The sequence below is a fragment of the Hyaena hyaena genome, unplaced genomic scaffold (genome assembly GCF_003009895.1).
Source record: "Hyaena hyaena isolate Hyena2069 unplaced genomic scaffold, ASM300989v1 scaffold_363, whole genome shotgun sequence".
Taxonomy (NCBI): Eukaryota; Metazoa; Chordata; class Mammalia; order Carnivora; family Hyaenidae; genus Hyaena; species Hyaena hyaena.
The window spans coordinates 108,392-134,211 of record NW_024080995.1 but is presented as its reverse complement, the minus strand read 5'-3'; the positions used below and the strand labels follow the sequence as shown (position 1 = coordinate 134,211).

The 25,820-nt window shown below is 39.3% G+C and overlaps 1 protein-coding gene across 1 annotated transcript; it reads left to right on the top strand.

The window, feature by feature from the left end:
- Positions 1 to 23,812: 23,812 nt before the first annotated feature.
- On the top strand, positions 23,813 to 25,465 carry B3GALT1 (beta-1,3-galactosyltransferase 1). Its single transcript, XM_039250146.1, has one exon. The coding sequence runs from the start codon at positions 23,813 to 23,815 to the stop codon at positions 24,791 to 24,793; it is 981 nt and encodes a 326-aa protein (XP_039106077.1). The 3' UTR covers positions 24,794 to 25,465.
- Positions 25,466 to 25,820: the final 355 nt, after the last annotated feature.

The following is a 25,820-nucleotide window of genomic DNA, read 5'->3' as shown; positions in this document are numbered from 1 at the left end:
TGTTGAGGATTTTTGCATCCGTATTCATCAAGGATATTGGCCTATAGTTCTCTTTTTTTGCTGGATCTCTGTCTGGCTTGGGAATCAGAGTGATGCTGGCTTCATAAAATGAGTCCGGGAGTTTTCCTTCGACTTCTATTTTTTGGAATAGCTTGAGAAGAATTGGGATTAATTCTGTTTTAAATGTCTGGTAGAATTCCCCAGGGAAGCCATCAGGTCCAGGGCTCTTATTTGTTGGGAGATGTTTGATCACTGATTCGATTTCTTCACTCGTTATGGGTCTGTTCAGGTTTTCTATTTCTTCCCGTGTGAATTTTGGTAGTGAGTGTGTGTTTAGGAATTTGTCCATTTCTTCTAAGTTGTCCAATTTGTTTGCATATAATTTTTCATGGTATTCCCTGATAATTGCTTGTATTTCTGAGGGGTTGGTTGTAATAAGTCCATTTTCATTCATAATTTTGTCTATTTGGGTGCTCTCTCTTTTCTTTTTGATATGTCTGGCTAGAGGTTTGTCAATTTTGTTTACTTTTTCAAAAAACCAACTCTTGGTTTCATTGATCTGTTCAATTGTTTCTTTGGTCTCTATGTTGTTTATTTCTGCTCTAATTTTTACTATTTCTCTTCTTCTACTGGGTTTAGGGCGTTCTTGTTGCTCTGCCTCTAGTTCCTTTAGGTGAGCTGTTAGACTTTGGACTTGCGCTTTTTCTAATCTCTTGAAATAGGCCTGGAGAGCAATGTACTTTCCTCTTAGGACTGCCTTTGCCGCATCCCATAGATTTTGAATTGTTGTGTTTTCATTTTCATTTGTTTCCATATATTTTTTAATTTCATCTCTAATTGCCTGATTGGCCCATTCATTCTTTAGAAGGGTGTTCTTTAACCTCCATGTTTTTGGAGGTTTTCCAGACTTCTTCCTGTAATTGATTTCAAGTTTCAAAGCATTATGATCTGACAGTGTGCATGGTATGATCTCTATTCTTTTATATTTATTGAGGGCTGCTTTATGTCCCAGTATGTGATCTATCTTGGAGAATGTGCCATGCGCACTTGAGAAGAAAGTAAATTCCCTGGCCTCAGGATGTAAAGTTCTAAATATATCCGTCAGATATATCTGGTCCAATGTGTCTCTCAAGTCCATGATTTCTTTAGTGATTTTCTGTCTGGTTGACCTATCCATTGCTGTAAGCGGAGTATTAAAGTCCCCTGCTATTAGCACATTCTTATCTATAAGCTTGTTTCTGTTTGTGATTAATTGTTTTAGATATTTAGGTGCTCCCATATTCGGTGCGTAGACATTTATGATTGTTAGTTCTTCCTGATGGATGGACCTTGTAATTATTATGTAGTGCCCTTCTTCATCTCTTGTGATTGTCTTTAATTTAAAGCCCAGGTTGTCTGATATAAGTATCGCTACTCCGGCTTTCTTTTGATTTCCTGTAGCATGATATATATTTCTCCATCCCCTTACTTTTAATCTGAAGGTATCTTCCAGTCTAAAATGAGTTTCTTGTAGACAGCATATAGATGAATTTTGTTTTTTAATCCATTCTGCTACCCTATGTCTTTTGATTGGAGCATTCAGCCCATTTACATTCAGTGTTATTATTGAAATATGTGGGTTTAGAGTCTTTGTATCTTTTGTAGGGTTCATGTTTGTGGTGGTGTCTCTGGTATCTTTGTTGAAAATGGACATATCTTAATCTGGAGGAATGAAAGTTGGAAGTTTCTGATCTATCCTCGTGTAAGTATCATAAAAGAGAACTGAACTGACCATTTCCCACCAAGTCCCAGGGTAAAACTGGAAGGTACCTGCTGAAATTACAGGAGTAGCTAGTCTGTACATGAAAAATGACATCTTTAAGTGAACGTGATCAGATCCTAGTACAGATTCCCAAGGGAAATTCTAAAAACTCCCTTCCTGTAGCTCCTAAGAAACATCTATATCTAAAATGCTCTGATTTATCCCTGGGGTAGATGATTGCCTTAAATCATCTCTTAAGACCACTTCCAACATTGAAATTTAGACTGTAAGGATGATATCAGAGTTTTTAAGAAAAGAAAGCTCGATGTTGGACTTCTATATCAGTGAAGGGTTGAACTCTATGGTAGATTATTATCAAAAAAATAGAACTTTACTGGACAAAATATGGTGTGTCAGTGTCCATTTCAAAAGCACCCTCAAAACACAGGTCAGAATTCAAAAATAAAAGAGAATCAGGTCAGAGCAGTGGCATTCTTGTGGGCCATAGGATCTTTATATCCACTCAGACTAAAAGGACCCTCTGTTTTGTATCTTTGCATGAAGGCTTAGTGCATGTAACTGTCTTCTCTGCAAACATTTATTCCGACCGTTGAAAAGTTAAGCTTGAAGTAAAAAAAAAAAAAAAAAAAAAAAAAATCTGGCATACAAACAAAGCCTAGACTTTTCTTTATAAAAAAGTCAGCCCTGTCTGAATAATGGTCTTCGTGTACATCTTCTATGAGAAGATGGAGAAAGACCAGCTTTACCTATAGGTTGGCTTGTTTGTCCTTGAAAGGCACAGTGCAGTCTCTTTTCCAGAAGGTAACAAGTCTCTTAATATAATCAAAGACCCAAATTTTAGCTTTAGATTCTCCTCATTCTTTTACTTTGGTCACAAATGGTTAATCAGTCTACAGACTTTCTCTTTGTAAGATGTAGTGCTGAGGCTTCTAAACTAATCATGTTTACAGATGCATTGAAATCGTTTTTAGGCAAGCTAAGAAACTGCTGCCACCTTACATGCTGCGTGCATCTGACTGAGAATGACAACTTGTTACACGTACCTGTGTAATACTTAACACCTCCTTGAAGAGCTTTTTTTTTAAAGCATTTTTTAAAGCTGCTCCACAATGTTACATTCATTTCAGGTGCACAATACAATGACTCAACAAATTTATACATTATTCCATGTTCACCACAAGTGTAGCTACCCTCTGTCTCTATACATTGCTACTAAAAAAAAAGATTTTCTCGGGCGCCTGGGTGGCTCAGTCGGTTAAGCGTCCGACTTTCGCTTAGGTCATGATCTCGCGGTTTGTGGGTTCGAGCCCCGCATCGGGCTCTGTGCTGACTGCCAGCTCAGAACCTGGAGGCTATTTCAGAGTCTGTATCTCCCTCTCTCTCTGACCCTCCCCTGCTCACGCTGTCTCTCTCTCTCTCCTAGAAATAAATAAAAAATATTTTTAAAAAAAAACATTTTTTTAAAAAATTCTCTAAAAGCTATTCCAGATCAATCTTCTCCATCCAGTGCTAGAACACAATAGAGATAGGCTCAAGGTCTTCACCTGTCAGAAAGAAGGCTGGCTTTTGTGGTTTATTCGCATCTGACATTTTGATCCCTGTGAGCCACATTCATGTCTGAAGGGAGACCAAAAATTTGAGAAGGTGCTTTTCTATGCCTTTAGGATAATAAAAAAACAGTGGGATTAAACTTCCAATTTGGCAGATTCTCCAAAGATACAAAGATTGTCTGGATACTCTTTCACATTCTCCAATTAGCAAGCCTGGCCACAGTGGCATCACCACACTTGCCTAAGCACTTTCTGCAAAATGTACAAATGAGGTGTATCAGGCATCTAATGAGCTCAAAGGCCTGTGCCAGCCTCCCCACTTCCCTAACAGGGGGTGAGAAGCAGTACAGGCTATTTTTTAGCCTGCAGTCACTGAAGCCATGTTCCTAATTAAGAAAGTAAAAATGCCCCAGACAAAAATACAACAAGCCCAAATGGTTACTGTTAAGTACCGATTTTGAGATTCTCTATTTTCTGCCAAGAGAATATCTCAGGGAGAAAGAAAAATATAGTAAACCACAGGAAATAAGGATGGAAGGCTACTATATTTAAGTAATTTTCCCTACCATAGTATGTTTCCTTTCAAATATAATTGCCTCTTGGATACTTTTTTTTGGGCTGATTTTTGCTTAAACACCAGAAACTATTGACTTGGCCCAGGTTTTTGAATACTTGAAATGGAATGTAGTTTGGTGTAAATATTAATGAACCTGAAAAAAAACCCAAATGAATTAAAATCTATTCCTTGAACTAAGCTAAAAAAGGTACATGTTATTATGAAAGTTATTTTGTATAGGGAATAGTAGGGATTTGTTTTATCACATCTTCTGTAGGGCAATCAAAGCCAATAGCCAAAACAAAAACACTTGGGTTCTCTCCAGTTCTTTAGATTTCAGCCCGAGTTGAAAGGCTTGGAGGAGAGCAGCAATCACACTTCCATAGCCCATGCTGATGCCGAGCAAGTAAAACCACACTGCCTGTACTGTGACTCCAGCAAATCTTCCCCAGATCAGTCTACACGGAGACCTGCATCTTCACAATATCTTATATGTCCTTTTATGCCATTAATTTCATCGCTTACAATATATTAAAATAAACTCCATGGTCAACTGGGTGGCTCAGTCGGTTGACTGTCCAACTTTGGCTGTCACAGTTTGTGAGTTCAAGCCCCATGTCAGGCTCTGTGCTGACAGCTCGGAGCCTGGAACCTGCTTTAGGGTCTGTGTCTCCCTCTCTCCCCGCCCACACACACTCTGTTTCTCTCTCTGTCTCTCTGTCTCTGTCTCTCTGTCTCTCTCTCTCCCTCTCTCTCTCTCTCAAAAATAAATACTCAATTTTTTTACATGAATGAATTCCATACTGGACTTCAACTCCTTACAGGACAGTATGTTATTCAACCTTCTACCCTGGGAGCTAACGCAGTGCCGGCACATATGAGAGATGATTAATAATAGCATCCTAATTCATAATAACATGCATTAAAATATTTAAGTATATTTATGATTTTCTTCAAATATTAAAATTAAAAATAGTATTTACTGAGCATGGATATGTGCTCAGACTGATATTGAGTGCTTTCCTGATTCTTATTTCATTTTCATGAATCTGAAGTAGGCAGAGTTCCTGTCTTCTAGCTGAGGAAATGAGTGCAGAACAGTGATATAGCCAGTGAATGGCAGTTTTATAGTTTTTAACACTTCACAATACTGCCTGCTAGTACAAGGCCCTTAACAAATGCTTTCCAAAATTACTGATGAAATCCAAACTCTTGGCAATTAAAAAACTAAAGTGTGTAGCTGAAAAGTTTCATAATTATTGACAATCTGTATGTGTCATAATTATTTGACACATAGAGATAGCCCATGGTATGTCTAGTCCAACTTGACTTCCTTTATATGAAGTATTACTTCAAGGTGCTTCATAGTAAGGGAAACAAGGATGAAAAAAACTGAAATGTCATCCTCATGAGATAGCATTCCTGGAGTGGAGCTCCACTTAGACCAGGGAGATCCAACCCACTAAGCTTGCTCATGTCATACCTGACCTGGAAGAACTTCTATGACAAATATCCAGATACGTATCCTCAACACTTGACAGTCAGCTCAAATCATGATTGGAGTCGTCTCGTCCAACAGACTACCAGGTTGTGTAATAATTGTCCCTACTGTGCTGATACTATGTACTGTGTAAGTGATATGGGCATTCACTATAGAATAAGCTGCGGGATAAATAATCTGTAAGATTTCAAACAAAACATGGACCCATCTCATACTGGCATCATAAAGGCCCCCAGATGCCATACTATTCTCATCCCAAGAGCAGAAAGGTTGACTTAGTACCGTTCTGTGGATTTGACCCATAAATTGCAGGTTTCAATAACTTGTTCTGTTCCTCTGAAATATTAGTGGCCCGGGAATAAGTTGTAGTTGCAGATTAATGAGCTAGGTTGGGAAGTTATGACTGTCAGCAGCACCGTGCTCCAGGCAGCAGATCATTGTTGGTGCCTTTGTTCTCTGACACTGCAATTGAGACGTGAAGTTTCTAGGACAAGGCTTACAGAACCAAGAACACTGTCATCTGTTCTAATATTCATATCACCGGAGTCTCTGAGGATGCTAACAGAATAAATTCAGGAAATGCAGGAAGTCTGTTAGACTAATAACCAATAGTGGAGGGATGATTGCATAAATAAAATATGGTAGTAATTGAGAACAAAGTGTCATGAGGATAGATAATGGCATGCAAAGGTGTTGATGATGCTAAGATGGGGCAAAAACACATGAAAATCTCCATTCAATATGATCCTGTATTCATAAATAAGAAATATAAAATGCAAATAGAGAAAAGATCTATATCTGCTTGTCAACAGTCCTTGTATCTGCTTGACAGGATAATGGGTGATTTTTATTTTCTTCCTTTTGTTTATTTTGATCCTCTAAATTTTCTGTCTTGAGTATGTATCTTTGTTTTATATTGTTTTAGTACAACTAAAACAAAAGCTTTCTCAAAAGCAATATAGCCATAAAATGCACTGTTAGAAAGAGAAAAGGTAAGAAAATTAAGAGTTATAAGGTACACGGCTTACAAGAATTTTTTTAAATACTCTAATAGGATTATGTTCACCCCATAAAGTAACCAAAAGGCTGTGACCAGTCTGCCTTTCTTTAAATCCCTTTTTTAAGAACCAAAAAAATACAATAACAATAATGTGATGAGAGTACTTTACAGTTCCAAAGGGGAGGTCACAGAGCATCTTAACTGTCCAGTAGCACACAGCATCTCAAAACTGTGTTGCCAAGAAGCAAAATTCAGTGAGCCATTTTATGTCTGTCTTGAGATTCTCAAAGGAATACATCATATTAAAGGCTCTGAGCAGTCCTGCTGTAAATTAACTCAAAAACGTCATTGAACCCAGTGTTTTCTGCCCATTAGCATCTCACATCCCAAAGTAATAAGGATATTGGAATACAGTCTGGCGATGAGGCAACTCTAAAAAACCTTCTTCTTTCAGACCACCTGAGTGGGTGGTCTGCCCACTCCTATTGGGCATTTACTTATTTGCTTAGCTCTCTGCCCCAAGTGCAAGATAAATAATAATCTTGATTTCTGGCAGTTGCCCCAGTGGCCATGCCCTAGAGCTCCCCGGGGACACAGAAGCATTGGCACTTGTCCATTAGTCCTCCGGGACTGACATATGCCCAGGAACCAAGGAGCTCATTATTGCTATTCACTTCGTGCCTTGAAAACTTTTCAGATATTAGAGGTTATACTTTGCCCCCATTCCTATTACCCCCAAATGCATATTTCCCTCTAGAATCTGGCAACACATGGCCACTGTGAAGAATTTCCAAGCGTGCGAAAGCCAACCTAATAATAGCTCTGAAGATAATTTCCTTGAAAGGCATTTTTAGCTGTGAAGTTATGCTGTCTCCAAACTTTTCAATGTTTATACTCTTATCAGGAGCTTGGAAGTGACATGAGGTGAAGTGTCTTGTTAGGGGATTTCATAGAAGAACACAGTACACTAGCTATTGTGAATAATGACTGTGGCTATGGTAACCCAAGGTGAAAAGCACTATTTGCATCACTTTATCACTCCTTAGAGATCCAATTTACACATGTTACTGCTGTAACTGGACAAGATGGATGTAATCACAATGACCCACCACAACAGCAAGCCAGATAATTTATAAAAAATTGGTTCAGAAAGACATTCAGGAAAGAATAATTCAAGGATTTGACAGTTGACAACTTGTGAAAAATTTTGAAAAATATTCACCCCAGAAAAGGCTCAGATTCTATATTATGTTTCCTGAATTTCTCTTTTACTAATGTCAGGCTATTTGTGTGTGTGTGTGTGTGTGTGTGTGTATGTGTGTGTTTATTGTCATTCCCAGAAATTTTATCTTTTATCTCAAACATTTACTTTTAATCTAGAATCATTACAACAAAGTCATGAGTTCAGGAATTAAATCAGAGACAGAAATTTGCCTTTAATGGCATAGTAAAAAGGGCCAGGCTTGGGAGAAGATATCATACACTCAGACTACAAAACACCTTTTGGTGTATCTTTCTAGCACATCACATAAATGCTTGCTCTGAGATACAGTCCACTTCTGTATGATATCTCAGCTCTCAAGAGCCCTCAACAAGGCTACTACTGTATGACAGATAACTGTTGATGGCTATTTATCTGGAAGCCATTTATTCCACAGTTATTTATTCATCAACTACAGTAGTTCTTGCACCATGCTGTTATACTTACGTACAGTGATAAAGATAGAAGTAATAATAAGAGTAATAAAAATAGTGACACAGCCAGAGAAAATCTTTGTCCTTATAGCGGTTACAGTTTATCAAATGGACACAGTTAGAAACAGTGAGGAAACTAGCCTAGTGACTGAGGGGTCTTTCCACATGACATAAAGAAACAATCCACCCAAAATGCAGTCAGTGGTAAATTACAAACTATATTGAAAATGAAGAAATGGTGAAAATATGGTGGAGAAAAAATAAATTCATGAGCAATGACTCCCTTTGCATACTCAATTTCAACTACATTCTATTATGAATCCAACACTCTGCCATACCAGATGGCCCCCTCTTCTCAAATAAATCAGTTTAACACTTTTGTTTCTTTGCAAATGCTTTTCTCTTAACATTGAATGTCTCTTCCCCACAACCGATGTTTCTCCTATTGATATTTCTCTATTTGTTTTTTAAAATTTGAGATCAAAGTCAAAATTTGTGTCTTCCATGAATGTAACCCAATCACCTACATCAAGAATTAACTATTTGAATTATAGTACCATCACTCTAATTATTCCTTATTTCTTCCCACATGGCTTATATTAATATACCTATAAGCTCCTTAAAGGTAGGGAATTTGCATTTTAATTTGTATATTTAATGTAACATTTATAAATTTTACTTTTTCAATTTATAGCTTATTCCATTTTGTTAAAGTTTATTTTGAGAGAGACAGAGACAGCACAAGTGGGGAAAGAGCAGAGAGTGGGGAGAGTGAGTGCCAAGCAGGATCTGCACTGCCAGCACAGAGCCTGATGCAGGGCTAGAACCCATGAAGCCATGAGATCACGACCTGAGCCAAAACCAGAGTTGGATGCTCAACTGACTGAGCCACCCAGGTGCCCCAACATTTGTAAATGATAATCTTGGGATTGTCAAAAAAAATGAATGAGTAAATGCAAACAAAGGCATAGTGGTTCTTTTCAGTTGTCCTCCCAAAGAAGAACAAGAAGAAAATAATGAGTTATCAGCACATCGTCAGACTTAGTAGTAGACACGTGTATGATGCCATGTGTAATTATATAGGTAAAATTAGCACATCACAAAAAAAAAAAACCAAATAAACTTTCACCAAATTTTGAGAGTGTATTTATGGTGGCTTGTTTTTAAATGAAGGTTCCATGGTTTTCAGTGAATTCACCTAGAAGAAAGGTGCACAAGAGTTTCCTGAAAGAAATAATCGTTTGTCATCCAGGGCATCTTGCCCTAAGCGAGATCACAACAAGAGGGCCATGTGACATTCAGCCAAAAGACACACACCATACATTTTTAGGCAGCATGAAGACAGAAAATAGAGTTTTCAAATATGATCCACAATTCAAAGGCTGCTCCTTACATGGGCAATACTATATAGCATTTTCCAAGGTAAGTATAGCAGGGACTCATTCATTGTATAGTGGTAGGTAGCTCTCTCAAGCAATGCTTAAGGGTCCAGCAATTTAAAAAGCAAATTTAAATGCCATTTTAAAGCTTACTATGTACCTCACAACCAGCCTTAAAATTAGATTATCATTATTTCATCTTTTAAAATTTAAATTCAAGTTCGTTAACATATGGTGTAGTACTGATTTCAGGAGTAGAACCCAGTGATTCATATCCTATATATAACACCCAGTGCTCATCCCAACAAGTGTCCTCCTTAATGCCCAGCACCCATTTAGCCCATCTCCCACCACCCTCCCCTCTAGCAACTCTCAGTTTGTCCTCTGCATTTAAGCATCTCTTATGGTTTGCCCCTCTTTGTTTTTATCTTATTTTTCACTTTCTCCCCTATGTTCATCTGTTGTGTTTCTTAAATTCCACATATGAGTGAAATCATATATGTCTTTCTCTGATTTATTTCACTTAGCATAGTACACTCTAGTTCTATCCTCATTGTTGCAAATGGCAATATTTCATTTCTTTTGGGAATCACCAAGTAGTATTTAAATATGTATACATATATATGTATACCTATATACCACATCTTCTTTATCCATTCATCAGTTGAGGGACATTTGGGCTCCTTCCATAATTTGGCTATTGTCAATAGCAATGCTATTATCATTGGGGTGCATGTGCCCCTTTTAAACAGCACACATGTAACCCTTGGATAAATACCTAGTAGTGCAATTACTGGGTCATAGGGTAGTTCTATTTTTAATGTTTTGAGGAACCTCCATACTGTTTTCCAGAGTGCCTGTACCAGTTTGCATTCCCACCAGCAGTACAAAAACTCTTCTTTTTTCTCTGCATCCTCACCAACATCTGTTGTTTCCTGAGTTGTTAAGTTTAGTCATTCTGACAGGTATGAGATGTCATCATTTCATTATATACTTAAAGAAGTAGAGAGAATGATGTGTGGTTTGGGGTCCTTAGTTTAAAAAATAGAAGCCCGGGGGCGCCTGGGTGGCTTAGTCGGTTAAGCATCCGACTTTAGCTTAGGTCATGATCTCATGGTTCCTGGGTTCGAGCCCCGCGTCGGGCTCTGTGCTGACTGCCAGCTCAGAGCCTGGAGTCTGTTTCAGTCTGTGACTCCTCTCTGTGACCCTCCCCTGCTCATGCTGTCTCTCTCTCTCCCCTAGAAATTAAAAAAAAAAAATAGAAGCCCATTTACAGGTAAAAGAGAAAGGAACTTTTCAAAGGGCATTAGGTAGTTCATGGACTTTCTGGGGGGCAAGACCCACATCAGGTTCCTCACCAGCCAGAACAGCACGGCCATGAATAGCACAGCCCAGACAGTGCTTAACAATTTTTAGAGCTGTTTTAGGAAGGACATCATTGCTTTCACCTACGATGTCACAGTTGGAGGATGGAAATTCTATCACAGCAGTTGAGAAAAAAACAGACACCTTTCCAGTCACTCCAAATCACTAGAAAGCACCTGCTATACTGTGTTGCTCACTCTTGCATCCATGTCTTGCCCAGAGGCATCTGATTGGTGAAAACTAGGTCATATGCCTGTATCCAAGTTGTAAAGGGACCTGGAAAATTTAGTTTTAGACTTCAGCTTCTTTTACAACTGGCCCCTTTCCTGGAAGAAAAGCTAAAGGGGAATTGGAATAGAAATAGATTGGAATAGCTAAACTACCAAATCTGCCATAAATGGAGAGCTTACTTGACTACAGTCACGTTGCTAGTAAGTGGCAAAGCCAAGTCTTACATTCTTCCCAAGATAAAATGACTGCTTCATTATGGTAGAGATGAGTAGGACATCTGGCCTTCAAAGCTTAATTAAAATATCTCTTAAGAGCAACTGTTTCCTTTTGACCTAGAATTGCATGGGCTCTAAGCATCATTATTGGTCTTATTTTCTAGATATCTTAATATTGTGAAGGGAGTAGCCTTTTGAATGGAGACGAATCCTTCATCCTTTCTCAAGTTCTCATTAAAAAATAATGACAACCTTTATGTTGTGCAACTAAGGATCTCAGGGCCATAAACACCCTTGAGCCATGGTGAGATGCACAGCAGTGAGTTCATTTTCCCTGGATAACTAAAGGAAATAAGAAAAACAAAAATTTTTAACCTGACTACATGTAAAAAGTGAAATGTGGAATATGGTGTGGAGACCCACACATTACAGCTTAACAGATTTGTGTTCACATCCAGGTTTAATCATTCAGTAGTTATGTGACACTGGGGCAAGTTGCTTACTCTTTGGGCCTCAGTGTCCTGTTTTGTAAAATGTGAACAAGGATACTTACTAACAACTATACTTGTTAGTAATATTATATGTAAGTTATAGAGAACATTATTAGCATGAATAGAGGCAGAGAAGAAATGATGTGTCCTCTAAATTATATGTACAAATAGTTATTTGTAAAGCATTTTGTATAGTCCTAGCAAATAGTATTGATTAAATGGAAAATATTGTTTAAAATATTATTTTAAATCATTAATGTCATAATCTTAATTTAACAAATTTGAAAAATGGAGTGCTATGGTAATCTACCCAATCATAAAAATGATTACACTATTTTTAGGGAATCCAGAATATTAATTATTTCCTCTCCCCTCAGCCCCATACTTTAGAAGTCAATCATTTTTCCCAAGAGCCTCCTGAGGTCCCGTTTCATGTCCTTGTTCCATAGGCTGTAGATGAGGGAGTGATTACACTTGTCACTGAACAGCTATGATAGAGAATAATGACAAGTGAGATTTTCTTCTTCTAATTTCTGATGGTTTTACATTTGTATGGCTTTGTGTGTCTGTGTTTTTTAAAGTCTAGTTCCTTCCATATCTGACCTGTTTCCAATTATACATAGAGACCTTTCCTAAATGCTACTTTTATAGAACTCAAATTGTCTGATGGTTTTCAAATAACATAATAAGGGAAAGGGGAAGCAAATAGTTTGATATCTCTTAGAAAAGTCACCTGTACCATCTGTCTAGGACTTACGGGGAAAAAAATGACTATTAAAATGAAGTCTTTAAACAGAAAAAAAAATAGTCTCAGAATTCCATGGAAACTCCTCTCTAACGGGCCAAGTAAAAACATGCTTTGAATGGCCTGTACAACATTTTAACAGTTTCAGAAACAGCCTGACATCTCAAATATAAAGAAGAGTAAAGCTCTCACATGTGTAAGTGAACAAAAAGCACTAAATCATTTTTTACCATTTGTTGTCCTTAACAAAACCTGTTCTCAATGCCTGTTAAGTTCATCTACTATTTAGACTTCCTAGCTTAAGAAATTGGACTCAAACACATGTTCTGAAATATATTTTCTACGGAGAAAAGAAAAAGCGAAAAGCAGAAGGAAGGCAAATGTCTCTCCACTTTGGTATAACCTTATACTTATACCCAGTCTGAAAGAGAAAACTGTGCTGAAAATGGGAAGGGATGTATAAAGTTCATTGGCCTCTGGCCCACATTTCTGGTGGACATTGCTATAAAGCTGATGGCAGAGGGAGTTCCCTATGCTAATGAGACTGGAGGTGGGCCTGAGTGTGATGTGGAAAATGGATAAAGCAGGCAGGGCGGGGGGGAAGGGAAGAAAGCACAAAGATCACCAGAAATGTAAGCGGAGAAACATGAGAGTGCAGGAAGGAGGAATCCTAGGCAAGAGTTGAAAGAAGAGAGTGACTAAGTTGTCAGGGAAGATCTTAACGGCTTTACTCAGAATGATATGATACGCCATGTAGATAGATTACAAGAGTTAAATGGGTGAAGACTTAAAGAGTTTTCATGCATAAAAGCATGGGAGAGCACTTATTTAGGGGCTCTGAACATGAAATGAAAGAGAAAAATATGACAATAATTGAAAGTGATGCCAGGGTCAAGAGGTTTTGTTATTGTTATTCTCACCATTTGTCTAAGCCCTTCTAGAGACAAAAGAGCCAATGGGAATGGAAGGACTGAAATGCCAAATACTGCAGGGAAGAACCTTTCATTAAGTAGGTTGAGAAATCATGGACTGGTGTGGAATTTCTGATCAGTGAAAGTTAATGCAAGTTGGAAACTAAGAGAAATTTTTAAGGAAGAAAATCTTTCCCATGAGATTTCATGGCAGAATACAACTTGAGTCTCTTTCTGTTGACCGTCAATCCCGTGCTTTCTCCAGGAGACCAAACTGTCTCAGTCTCTTTGACAATGAGATCTTACCCCCACAAAATTGAAAGGCTCAGGAGTAGGAGTAAAGATGGTGAACAATGTGGAGAACTGATGCAGTGGAGAAGAGAGAATGGTAAAGTGACACAGGAATGAGCGTTGAACCTCAGAGGCCTTGGGGGAAATTAATGTCTTGAGCCCTGCCATGGAATCCAAGTGAGAGGAGTCCAGTGTAGCAGCAAATTCAAGAGCTATGCAAACTGGATTGTGGTGAAGAGTTCAAGGCGCCAGTAGGATGAAAACTGTCAAGGCTGGGTCTCTTAACCACTGGAGACATAAGAATCTTCATCAAAAGGGGAGTTATGAAAAATGGGGAATGTGTAAAAAGGGAAACCTCTAGCACAAAATCATGTCTGGTGAGGGGAAGCTGAGCTCGGTCAATAGCTTGTAAGGAGCAAAGCTGTGATTTGCGGAGGTAAGGACTGTGAAGAACCAACACAGATGACTGAGGGTGACAGTGAAATTCAGGGCAGCATTTGGTCACCTGATTGGCCAGTAGGTACCAACTTAAGAAAATTATATGCAGAATCACAGATTTCAGAAACAAAAGGGTTTGGTTCAAAAGCTATTCTGCCAAACAAAACTCCTTGTTACCCAGGCTTTCCTTTGGGGACATTTCTAGAGCAAGTCAAAGCTAACTGTAATGCTGAAAATTGCCAGGTCCCTTAGTTGAGTGATGAAATGATCGTATGCTTTGTAAGATTACATTGTGGCTAGGTTCTGTTACAACCTTGACAAGCCTATGAAGAAAAACTGGTAAATCGTGAATTGGCTTTGTCTCGAATAGCTCTAAAATAATAATGGTATAGCCATTTGAACCTGTCTCAGTGGACATAGAATGTTAGTTATGACTATGCAAATGCTACTCAGAAGACTATTTAAGTCTGGTAGATTTTTGATATTCTAAAGTTATATTTGAAAAAGAATCTAGTTCTTTATCACATCAGTGCTAATAATAATCATATTTCCTCTAACTTTTGTATCCCTTTTACACAGAAGTACAGGACCTCTTAATATACACTTTATAAAATGAAATTGAAACTTCTTGTGAGAACAGTCAACTGCCAAGCTTTTCTTTCTCCGTTTTGAGTATCAGCCAACGAAGAAAACTGCTTTTGCACCAGTTAGTCAAGATTCATTGAATGATTATTGCTCATGAAACATTGTATAGGTGACTCCCTCAGGATTTGTCTTTTATTTATCATGTTTATATTAATAACGGTAATACTCTTCATTCAGGTAGCAGTATTTAGCATACAAAGTATTTTCAAACATAGTATCTTATTTAATCCATACAGTGACCCTGCAAAATATGCCCGGATGTTGTCATTCTCATCATATTGGTGGGGAAACAAAGGTAGAAAGATGCACAGAGTCCAGAACTGATGACTAAAAATCTAGAAGTTGAATCCAGATCTTCCAGTGCCATAAGATCACCTACAAAGTAATTTCCACTGACAGCAGCTATACAAAATTATTTTTGCTTAGGGGCGCCTGGGTAGCTCAGTTGCTTAAGTGTCTGACTTAAGATCAAGTCACGATCTCGTGGTCTGTGAATTCAAGCCCCATATCGAGGGCTCTGTGCTGACAGCTCAGAGCCTGGAAACTTCTTCAGATTCTGTGTCTCCCTCTCTCTCTGCCCATCCCCCACTCGCACTCTGTCTCTCTCTCTCTCAAAAATAAATGAACATTAAAAAAGAATTTTTAATTATTTTTGCCCATTATGTGTTCTGATAAGTTGATACTGTATAAAGGGGCATTTGAGTTAGAAAAGGAAACAAAAAGAAAATAAAAATTGCAAGGTCCTTTATTTATGATGTTATCGGTTCCCTCATGGTACTAATGTCATTCTTTGAAATATAACCCAAAATATTACTTCTCTGTGATGGACTAGGAAATATCTCCTTAGACTTTGTAAAATTAAGATAGCAATACACTAACATCTTTCTGGTTTCTAATAATATCCATTTATATCAGCTTCCCCTCCCCCCAAATAATGGGCCAAATGAATACTCTTTTTGGTGTCGCATAGCTCATCATTTTTAAATTCTCCCAGCTGCTGTTTATATGAGCAGGATGTCTTTCTTCTCATCCTCTTCCACATCTGTAATAAAACATCCTGGCATTTCTTTCCCAGTGGAGAAGCCATACCCAGGGCCCCACCACATTGCCGGGCTCCCAGGCTCCTATGATTAAATAAGTGATGACTCTGCCCATCTTTAAAAATGTGTCTCATGCAAGGCAGTCAAGGCACCATATCTATCACTGCAAAGGAAGCCAAGTATTTATTTAAAATAATGAGACATCCTCATTTTCATTTTTCCCTGAGAGGATTGTAGCGATGTTTAAAAATTCTCTGAATTCTAGAACTAGGGCAACACATTGATTCGAAGAAAGCTATAGTCTTCTCTAATTTGAAGTGCACTTTTTCTGCGGTGAAACAGAGTGTAGCTTTCAGAATAGCAAGAGCCCTAAGCCCACACAAAGACATCCTCATCCTGACCACTTCTCTTTCAAGTTGGCCCCATTCTTCTGAGTGCAGGGACTTATAAAGACCTTTACAATACATTTCAAGATATAGTGAAGGAGAAAGGTTCAAATAATTTCTTCCATATTTGGGAGGGAAGTGATTTTAGCTGCCAAATCTGATGAATATTACCTTTTTTGCTTTCCACCACTTCCTTGTTGCAAATGATCTGTTGCGTGAGTTCAATTAAGGGGTCTCTGAAAGGCTTCATAATTAAATTTTTTTTAAAGAACAAATTAGCTTTTTGTCTTTCTGAGGCAGAGGAGTCAGATCGCTTACCTCTATGAGCATTCAGGTATTTTGACTTCTGTGTGGATAGTGCCTTCCACAGACTGACTTCAAAGAGAGGCTAGGAGAGAGAGCCAGCCCTCTGTGATTTGGAGAGATAATAAGTTAGCAAGCAGTATAACATAATGGTTTATGAAATTCTTCCTTCAAGGACCATTATCTAGTGTTAATAGTGCTTTATTTCTTCCTCTCCTGTGCTTATTTAGAGCATAATTACAAGAGCGAGAGGAAGGGACGGAGTTGGGCATCAAGATAACCATTCGCCAAATTAATGCAGCTGAGTAGAATCTCTGGCCTTTGGGGCTCGTTTATCAATTAGTTCTGTTGCGGTCTGAGTTCCTGTATTTCCCCATAGAATGAAGATTCTTTGATTTCACTCATATACCAGCTCTGAGGAAAGTCATTTGAGATCAAAAGATTTTTCAGGCAGGTTCTCTTTTACCCTCCCCAGGATGGTGATGTGCGGTACCGCCAGCTTCTCATCCATTTCAAGAGCTCTTCATAAACACAAGTGGTTAGCCCTTTCTCTCCCCGCCTTCTCCTTTCTTAATTTTTTTTTCAGAATTTCTGTCTTCCTTTTATCCCTCCCTTTTAACTGGTTAAAATAGGTTGATTCTTTTTCAACAGGTTTATCTCTTGTACCGTGTTTTAAAATCACTACATGGATTTTTATGTTAAAACCACTTTTGTAGTGCCATATGGTCTCGGAATAATCAAAATCATTTCTGAATAATAAGAATGCTGGTAGTTGGAGGTGACAGAGGAGAATCGTCATTCTCCAGAAACCAAGTCAGTTTCTCAAGAACTATTTGACTCCAACCTTTTGGGAAAGGTGTCACCATCCGGTCTTCACTTTCCCAACTAATTATGGGTTGATTTTTTTTTTTTTGAGGGGGAGGAGGGGAATACTTCAAGGGAAAGACAAAGCAGCAGAAGCACAGGACTGCTTAAAACTATGCCATATTCTTCACCTGGTCTTACAAAATAAATGAACTAACTTTCTTTTTAATCTAAAAATAAGCCAAACTTGTGTCCCCTTACACATTCATGTTCCATTCTGCTTTGAATGCTAATTACACATTCTTTTTTTTTTTTTTAATTTTTTTTTTTAATGTTTTATTTATTTCTAGGAGAGAGAGAGACAGTGTGAGCAGGGGAGGGTCAGAGAGAGAGGGAGTCACAGACTGAAACAGGCTCCAGGCTCTGAGCTGGCAGTCAGCACAGAGCCCGACGCGGGGCTCGAACCCACGAACCGCGAGATCATGACCTAAGCGAAAGTCGGACGCTTAACCGACTAAGCCACCCAGGCGCCCCTAATTACACATTCTTTTACCGTTTAGGAATTAGTTTACCAAAACTCAAGAATTTCCCTGCTCAAGTCAAGAAAATAAAATGTGAAGAAATGAAGTCTTGGGGAGCAAAGTATTTCATTTTGTTGCTTTCCAGGAAAGTAGATGTTATGGATGGAATTGCTTCCCCCCCCCCAAAAAAAAGACATGTTGAATCTCTAACCCCCAATACTTGAGAATGTGACCTTGTTTGGAAATAGGGTCTTTATAGAGGTAATCAAATTAAAATGAGGTCATTAATGTGGGCCCTAATCTAATATGACTGGTGTCTGAAAAAGAAAGTGGGGAGGTAGGGGAACACAGACACACAGAGAAGGGAAAAAGCTGTGTAAAGATGAAGGCAGAGATCTGGGTGATTCATCTGTAAACCAGGAGTGCCAGAGAATTGCCAGAAAATCACCGGAAGTTAGGAGAAAAGTTTGGACCAGATTCTCCCTTACAGCTGTCAGAAGGAACCACTCTGCCAACATCTTCTCAGACTTGTAGCCTTCAGAATTGTGAAACCATAAATTTACCCAGCTTCTGGTACTTTGTTATGGCCACCTTAGCAAACTAATACATATAGCCTGCTAATACCAATAACCTACATCTCTAGAAGCTGAGGACATTTGCAAGAAAGAGTGAGCAAAAAGGCCACAAATGGGAAACATGAACCCAAGAAGATCCAAAAGACAAGAGAGGAGCAGAGTTCAAAAACCAAGACGACGCTCCTAATGAAGCACTAATACCAAAGAGCCAAGCAAAGAATCAAAAAGTTAGTAAAAGACTCAATGACCAGACTGGAGATCACAAAACTTTCTATTCTCAGCCCAAATGTTACCCTTCAAAGAGTGACCAATTCATCTAAGGTAGCTCCCCTCTCACCTCTGCTCAGGTGACTTATTTACATCACTTTGCCTGACTTATTTGCATCACTTATCGCTACCTGAAACTATTTTTTGTATTCATTTATCATGCCTTTATTATCTGCCTCCCTTTCCTAGAAAGTAAGCCCCCATCTGTCTTACCAGACTGGTGGGCAGTGCCTGGCATCTCTAACAGGTGTTCCGCACATTTCTGATGGACAAATGAAGTAGATTTGAAAATCAAACAGAAATCAGAACGTGGAGATAGTATATTCCTCGAGACACCAGAGAGTGGAAGGGGTCTGTGCAGGCTTGCCCATGGATGCAGGAAAGCTAGAATGACTGCCAGGGCCCCTTGGTGACAGCCGGGAGAGTAGGGAACCAGTGCTGACTCCTACCTGCCTGAACATGATGGAGAGCGACCAAACTTGACACCCAAATTATGCACACTTCACCCAAGAGATTCTACCCACTTGCTGTGGGACTTACTTCTGGCTATACTAGAAAAGAATTTTGACAACTTAGGGGCTTTTTAAAAAATGCATTACTTGAGGCACCGGGGTGGCTCAGTCCGTTAAGCTCTGACTTCGGCTCAGGTCATGATCTCCCAGTTTGTGGGTTCAAGCCCCACGTTGGGCTCTGTGCAGGCAGCTAGCTCAGAGCCTGGAGCCTGCTTTGGATTCTGTGGCTCTCTCTCTGACCCTCCCCTGTTCACGCTGTCTGTCTGTCTGTCTGTCTCTCTCTCTCTCTCTCAGAAATAAATAAAAAACATTTTAAAAACTACATTACTCAAAATAACAGACAATCCAATGTGATTTCTAGGAGAAACATGGGTTCCTTAAATTGAAAACTCTGCCCCATTAACTCCCTGAAAGGTGAAGGTGGGTAATTCCTGAAGGGTCTTGTGAATGAGGTAATCTGCAATACAGGAAGACTGCTGGGGAGGAAATCTTTCAAGTGTTCTAGAGGAATGTTATTTGAAGGGATTTGTATTTAATGGATGTATTTAATGGATGACAAGACACATCAGTGTCTGTGGTTGTGGTAGGGCTGCTAACAGCAATGACAAATGTCCTATATGCAACTTTGTATTTTAATACATTAACGCATCTGTTAAATAGGACTTTTTAACATGAAACTGAAAGAACCCCCCCCCCCCAGAGGATTCCTCTTTGTGACATTCAGCTCCTTCTCTAGAACTTTTCAGCTGACATTTTCTTTGCTTTTTAGTGTGCCTTTGTGTTTTCCAGGAAGAAAACAGAATCCTCTAGTGAAAATCTGTACAGTATATCCGCTAAACCAAAACACTGATTGCAATCCTGTGTATTCAGAAGAATCGATTGACGTGTGTGACCTGGACCCCAAATCATGAACTGATAAGCTGACATAATTCTCTCATCCCCACTAGAACCTGTTCTTTATATCAAAATATTATCTTCCTGTGTAACAACATTTCCTCAGAAACCCAAAGGATTGGTGATGATCATTAATATGTATAATGTGTTTGGAAATAATGTAGATTTTATTTTTGCCCTTATTTTTTCTTTTTTTTTTTAATGTTTTTAAAGTTTTATTTATTTCTGAGAGAGAGAGAGACAGCATGAGCAGGGGAGGGGCAGAGAGAGAGGGAGACACAGAATCTGAAGCAGGCTCCAGGCTCTGAGCTTGCTGTCAGCACAGAGCCCGACACGGGGCTCAAACCCACGAACCGTGAGATCATAACCTGAGCCGAAGTCGGACACCCAACAGACTGAGCCACCCAGGTGCCCCTGCCCTTATTTCTTCTTAAGGCTACTGAGGCACAGAAAGCCTCACGGCAAGTTAGGACTGCTCAAGGAGTAAAACATGGACATCTGACCCGTCACTAACTTCTTCAATCAACATACATAAAATCATACTTTAGAGTTAAATGCAGCATGCTACAACTCTCTCTTACCTTTCTTTATATTGCTATTTCTGTTCCAGAAGTGTATTTTTGTTCTTATTTGGCCACCAGAGACATGTGTTTTGTTGTAAGCAAAAAGGATGTTTTTTATCATGCCTCGCTATAGGTGCACATTATCCTTGGCCGCTCTTCAGATTCTAGGCTGGTTCTTTTGCCCATTTCCAATCCTCTGTTTTTATTGGTGATAATTTGCATTTACTGGCGGCCAAGATATAATTGATACTGTGCTTACTTTTGTTCTCATGTCTGAAAATAAGTCAGTAGAAAGAGCAATTCTTGCAGTATGTGAGTATGAGCACACGTGTGTAATTCAGGGCATCAGAGAAAGGGAATGCAAAGTGTGCCTGAGCCTCTTTCACAGTGGCAGCTCTCTCTCCCTGCCCTCAGCTTTAATGTGCTCTTTGCAAGACATCAGTTTTTGGTGATCAAGGATCCCCACAGGATTGGTGTCATGTGGTGTGTAACAAACCAGAATGAACTAGGCAAAAATTCCAGCAACGGACACATATCTAAGAAAATAAATGTGTGGACCACTGGGAGAATAGCAGCGTGAGATGCTCCCTGCCACCCTGCATTTTCTGCAATATCTTGCCTGTTGTCCTAACGGGACTTAGGAAGCTTGAGATGACTACCCAGTCAGTCACTCACTACATGTGTGATCTTGAGTAAGCTACTTAATATCCCTGAGTTCCCATTCTCTAAACTATAAAATGGAGGCAGAAACTCTCTTGTAACATCGTAAGGCATGGAATTCCATAAAATACAGGGCATGGAGTGCACGACACATAGCCTGGTGCCTGGTGTCCTACATGCATTTTATTTTATTTACTTTATTTAAGGTTTATTTATTTTGAGAGAGAGAGAGAGAGATCTTAAAGAGGTTCAGCATGGAGCCAGATGCAGGGCTCAATCTCATGACCCAGGGATCATGACCTGAGCCAAAATCAAGAGTCGGATGCTCAACAGACTGAGCCACCCAGGTGCCCCTTTATCCCTCTGTTTTACTCATTTTCATGAAGTCTTTCCTCCTGGAGTATGAGTTCCTTGAGGAGGAGTATGGGTTCTATTTCTGTTTTTCCAATGCTTTGTATGCACCCATGTGATTAGTGGCTCAAGAAGAGAGCTTGAGAGGAACCTCTTCCAGTGACTATTTTTGGTATACCAGCTTAGTGATAGGTGACTCACACTTTAGCAGGAAAATATGAAAAGTGACAAGGGCTGTATGACGATAATGGTAGGCTAAGAAGAATCAGATACTAAGCCCCAGATCAACAAACGAGGGAAAAAGTTTGGTTGGTGAGCACCGTCTTGAGACTCACTCACATCCCTTTGGCATTCAAATGGAGTCCACGTCTGTATATCCCAAGTTGAGGAGCCCTTTTTTACACTCTACTGCTAGTTTCTCATACTTCCTTTTGCTTACTGTTTAAAGTATCAAAGCTGCTGCACATCCCGTCCTTATTAGCAGCTTTGGTGTACCTTAGAGCAGACATTGCCTTCAGGAGCCAAAAATACTGGAGCTTCTTTTTACAGAGTACTTATTATGGGTTGGATGAAGGTCTGACTATGCCTGGAGTCATGCTGCTTGAAGCCATTCTAATATTCATTTAGTTAGAACGGTAACCACACTGAGTTACTGCTGGTCTCATATGGATCATATATTCACAGTCAGCCCTTGGCTTTGACAAGAGGATGTGTATTATCTCTGCTATTGCCCATCACTTCTTTTCATTTCATTATGAATATTGTGCATGGAAGCATGATTTTCAATCTGTAATCCCAGTTGAGTTCTTTCAACAGAGTCTGTATGTTTAAGTGTATAGTTTTCTTTGAAGCAGACTTTGTTGAAATTGATATCCATTATCGGCTATCTCTGTCTTCCAGGGCTATCACGTTTTGCTCTAACTGGGAAGGAAGAGACAGTTTTTAACATGAATGGACTTTGTAGCCCAGCATGTATTTTCTCACTGGTGTGATAGCAGCTCCTGTTCTAGAAGGGAGTAGCATTCTGAAGGACAACACACACCAATTAAAGTGTCGTGCCCATCGTCATTGGATTTGTGGCCTTAAGCTCATTTGTGTCTCTCATTATACTCCTGCTATATTTACTGACAAGTGGAACCACTGAAAAAGAATTGAAAGTGGCCAGCATAATTTCATCAAGGGAACATCAGGGTGAATTGTTGAAAACCACAAAAATGATACCATTAAGATCAACTCCAAAATGCATGCCGCCAGCTGTCTGGAAAGACACTTGGGTGATAGTGTCCATACCTGAGGATAAGGCTCTTCTTCATGTGATGCCTCCTAGGAAACTGATAATTAGGGAATATCATTTGCGACAGCCAAAGTTAGGGAAAAGTGAGGAAAAGGAAGGAATTACTCCTGAGTCAGAGCCTAGAGAGACTGTTTTAGCAGAGATTATCCGGTGGTGGTGGACACATTTTCAAATACAGGGCTAGAGGAAGCAAAGAGATGTTGAGAGCTGATTATTTTATCAGAATCAAGTGAACGAAAGCTCAGACTTAGAAACATGGAAAAGAGACATGAGGCCGTGTGTAAGACTCTCCTGCTTGAAAGAAGCCTTTAGTGTCAGGAGTGTCTTTGACAGCAAAGAAGTCCTCTTGTGATGAGGGAAAACCCATTTTAATGACTAATGTTCAGTTTACTTCATATTCCTCTAGAGTTTATAATCTAATACTTGTTAATTGAGTATGAATATACATAAATAACTTCTATCAAGGGGAAAAAAGGGAGGCCGATCATATTGGGGAATTTTCAGTAGTGGTGGAAATGAATGATTATGTTTTGGATTTTAGTCACCATGGGTAATCCTAACACCCTTATTCTGTTTATGCGGGGATGTAAAGTGACTGAAGAAATTTAAACAAAAACTGTATTTTATTGATTTTGCAGAGTTAAGAGAAAGATTTGGGAAGCATGGAACCTTCCAGCAGGTTTGGAAGAAAGTAGAGGGAATGCAGAGGTGCCAGACTGCCACGAAGACCCATGGACAATCCCGCAATCACACTTCTGTATCGAACTTTAAGATTTATTAGTAATATGCTGCCTTTGCAAGATGAAAAGAAAGTAATGCCAAGAAGGCATATTCTTCAGTATTTGGAATAGACGCGCTCTCAAGACAATGGCTTCCAAGGTGTCCTGTCTATATGTTTTGACAGTCGTGTGCTGGGCCAGCGCCCTCTGGTATCTGAGTATAACTCGTCCCACTTCTTCCTACACTGGCTCCAAGCCGTTCAGCCACCTAACAGTCGCCAGGAAAAACTTCACCTTTGGCAACATAAGAACTCGACCTATAAACCCACATTCTTTTGAATTTCTTATAAATGAGCCCAACAAATGTGAGAAGAACATTCCTTTCCTGGTTATCCTCATCAGCACCACCCACAAAGAATTTGATGCCCGCCAGGCAATCCGAGAGACGTGGGGGGATGAGAACAACTTCAAAGGGATCAAGATAGCCACTCTCTTCCTTCTGGGCAAGAATGCCGATCCCGTGCTGAACCAGATGGTGGAGCAAGAGAGCCAGATCTTCCACGACATGATTGTGGAGGACTTCATCGACTCCTACCATAACCTTACCCTTAAGACATTAATGGGAATGAGATGGGTGGCCACTTTTTGTTCAAAAGCCAAGTATGTCATGAAAACAGACAGTGACATTTTTGTAAACATGGACAACCTTATTTATAAACTACTAAAACCCTCCACCAAGCCAAGGAGGAGGTATTTTACTGGCTATGTCATCAATGGAGGACCAATCCGGGACGTCCGCAGTAAGTGGTACATGCCCAGGGATTTGTACCCTGACAGTAACTACCCACCTTTCTGTTCGGGGACTGGCTATATCTTTTCAGCGGATGTGGCTGAACTCATTTATAAGACCTCACTCCACACAAGGCTGCTTCACCTTGAAGATGTATATGTGGGACTGTGTCTTCGAAAACTGGGCATACATCCTTTCCAGAACAGTGGCTTCAATCACTGGAAAATGGCCTATAGTTTGTGTAGGTATCGCCGAGTTATCACCGTGCATCAGATCTCTCCGGAAGAAATGCACAGAATCTGGAATGACATGTCAAGCAAGAAACATCTCAGATGTTAAGATTTTTACCAGTGTAAATACATTTCTTTTCTTTTTTAAGAAATGGGGCCTAGGGTGTTGGTATTTAACAAGTGTCACCGGGGGAAATGAACTGGTGAAGGGGTTTTATAAAAAGTTTTTTCTTCCCACTCCTAGTTTCTTTCTTCGATTACCAATTTACGAATGTCAGGCTCTGGTCATAGAAACAATACACGAGTTAAAAGGGCCAGATTTCATTCTCAGGTCCTAAGGCATTGCATTTATCTCAAAAAGCGACTTCCTGACAACTGCTAGGATTTACATACTGTGCATCTGAGATAAAAATCTGGTTCTGGGACACGGAAACTCACTGTAATGTCTTCATATCATCTCTGCAAAAATGAATAAGTAAATAACTCTTTTTCAGAAGTAATTCAGAAATAGTTCACAGTCAGGAAGACACATTCAATGTGATTGTTAACATTGTGTGTGCCGTTATATTGAATTTTTACATATATTGCCATGGAACATGTACAGTGTTTGCTGTCCCAGCAAGAAATGAACTTAGGCCTGGCAGGAAGGCTTCAGTTAAATAAATGGAAATCTAAACTTGAAAATTAAATAGTCTGTATGTTTGGAAGACAACTCTGCCTGCTCATCCAAGGATTAAACCTGGTCATTGGGTGGAATGTATATAAAATGCTACTTAACAAAATAAACAAGAGCATTTTGTTTTTTTTGTTTTTTGCTCTTTCAGAACAAACATTACCCAGTGCTTCAAAGGAGATTTTGCCAAAAGTAATCTCACCTGCCTGCCTCCAACAGTGTTGCTAAGCACATTTTACAGTTTCTGACAGAGGCAGGCACATGTGTGTAGAAATAAGTTGGTAGGAGGGCAGAAACAATAAATTACATGGAGAAAATACAAACTTATGTATGCATTAAAATTAACATAAGCAAGCTTAGCAATAGTATGAGATGCTCCCTCCCCCCCCCCACACACACACATTTGCAAAGCATGTGAGAGAATCTTTTAATGGGTGCCAATTTTACTGAATGATTTTGCCCT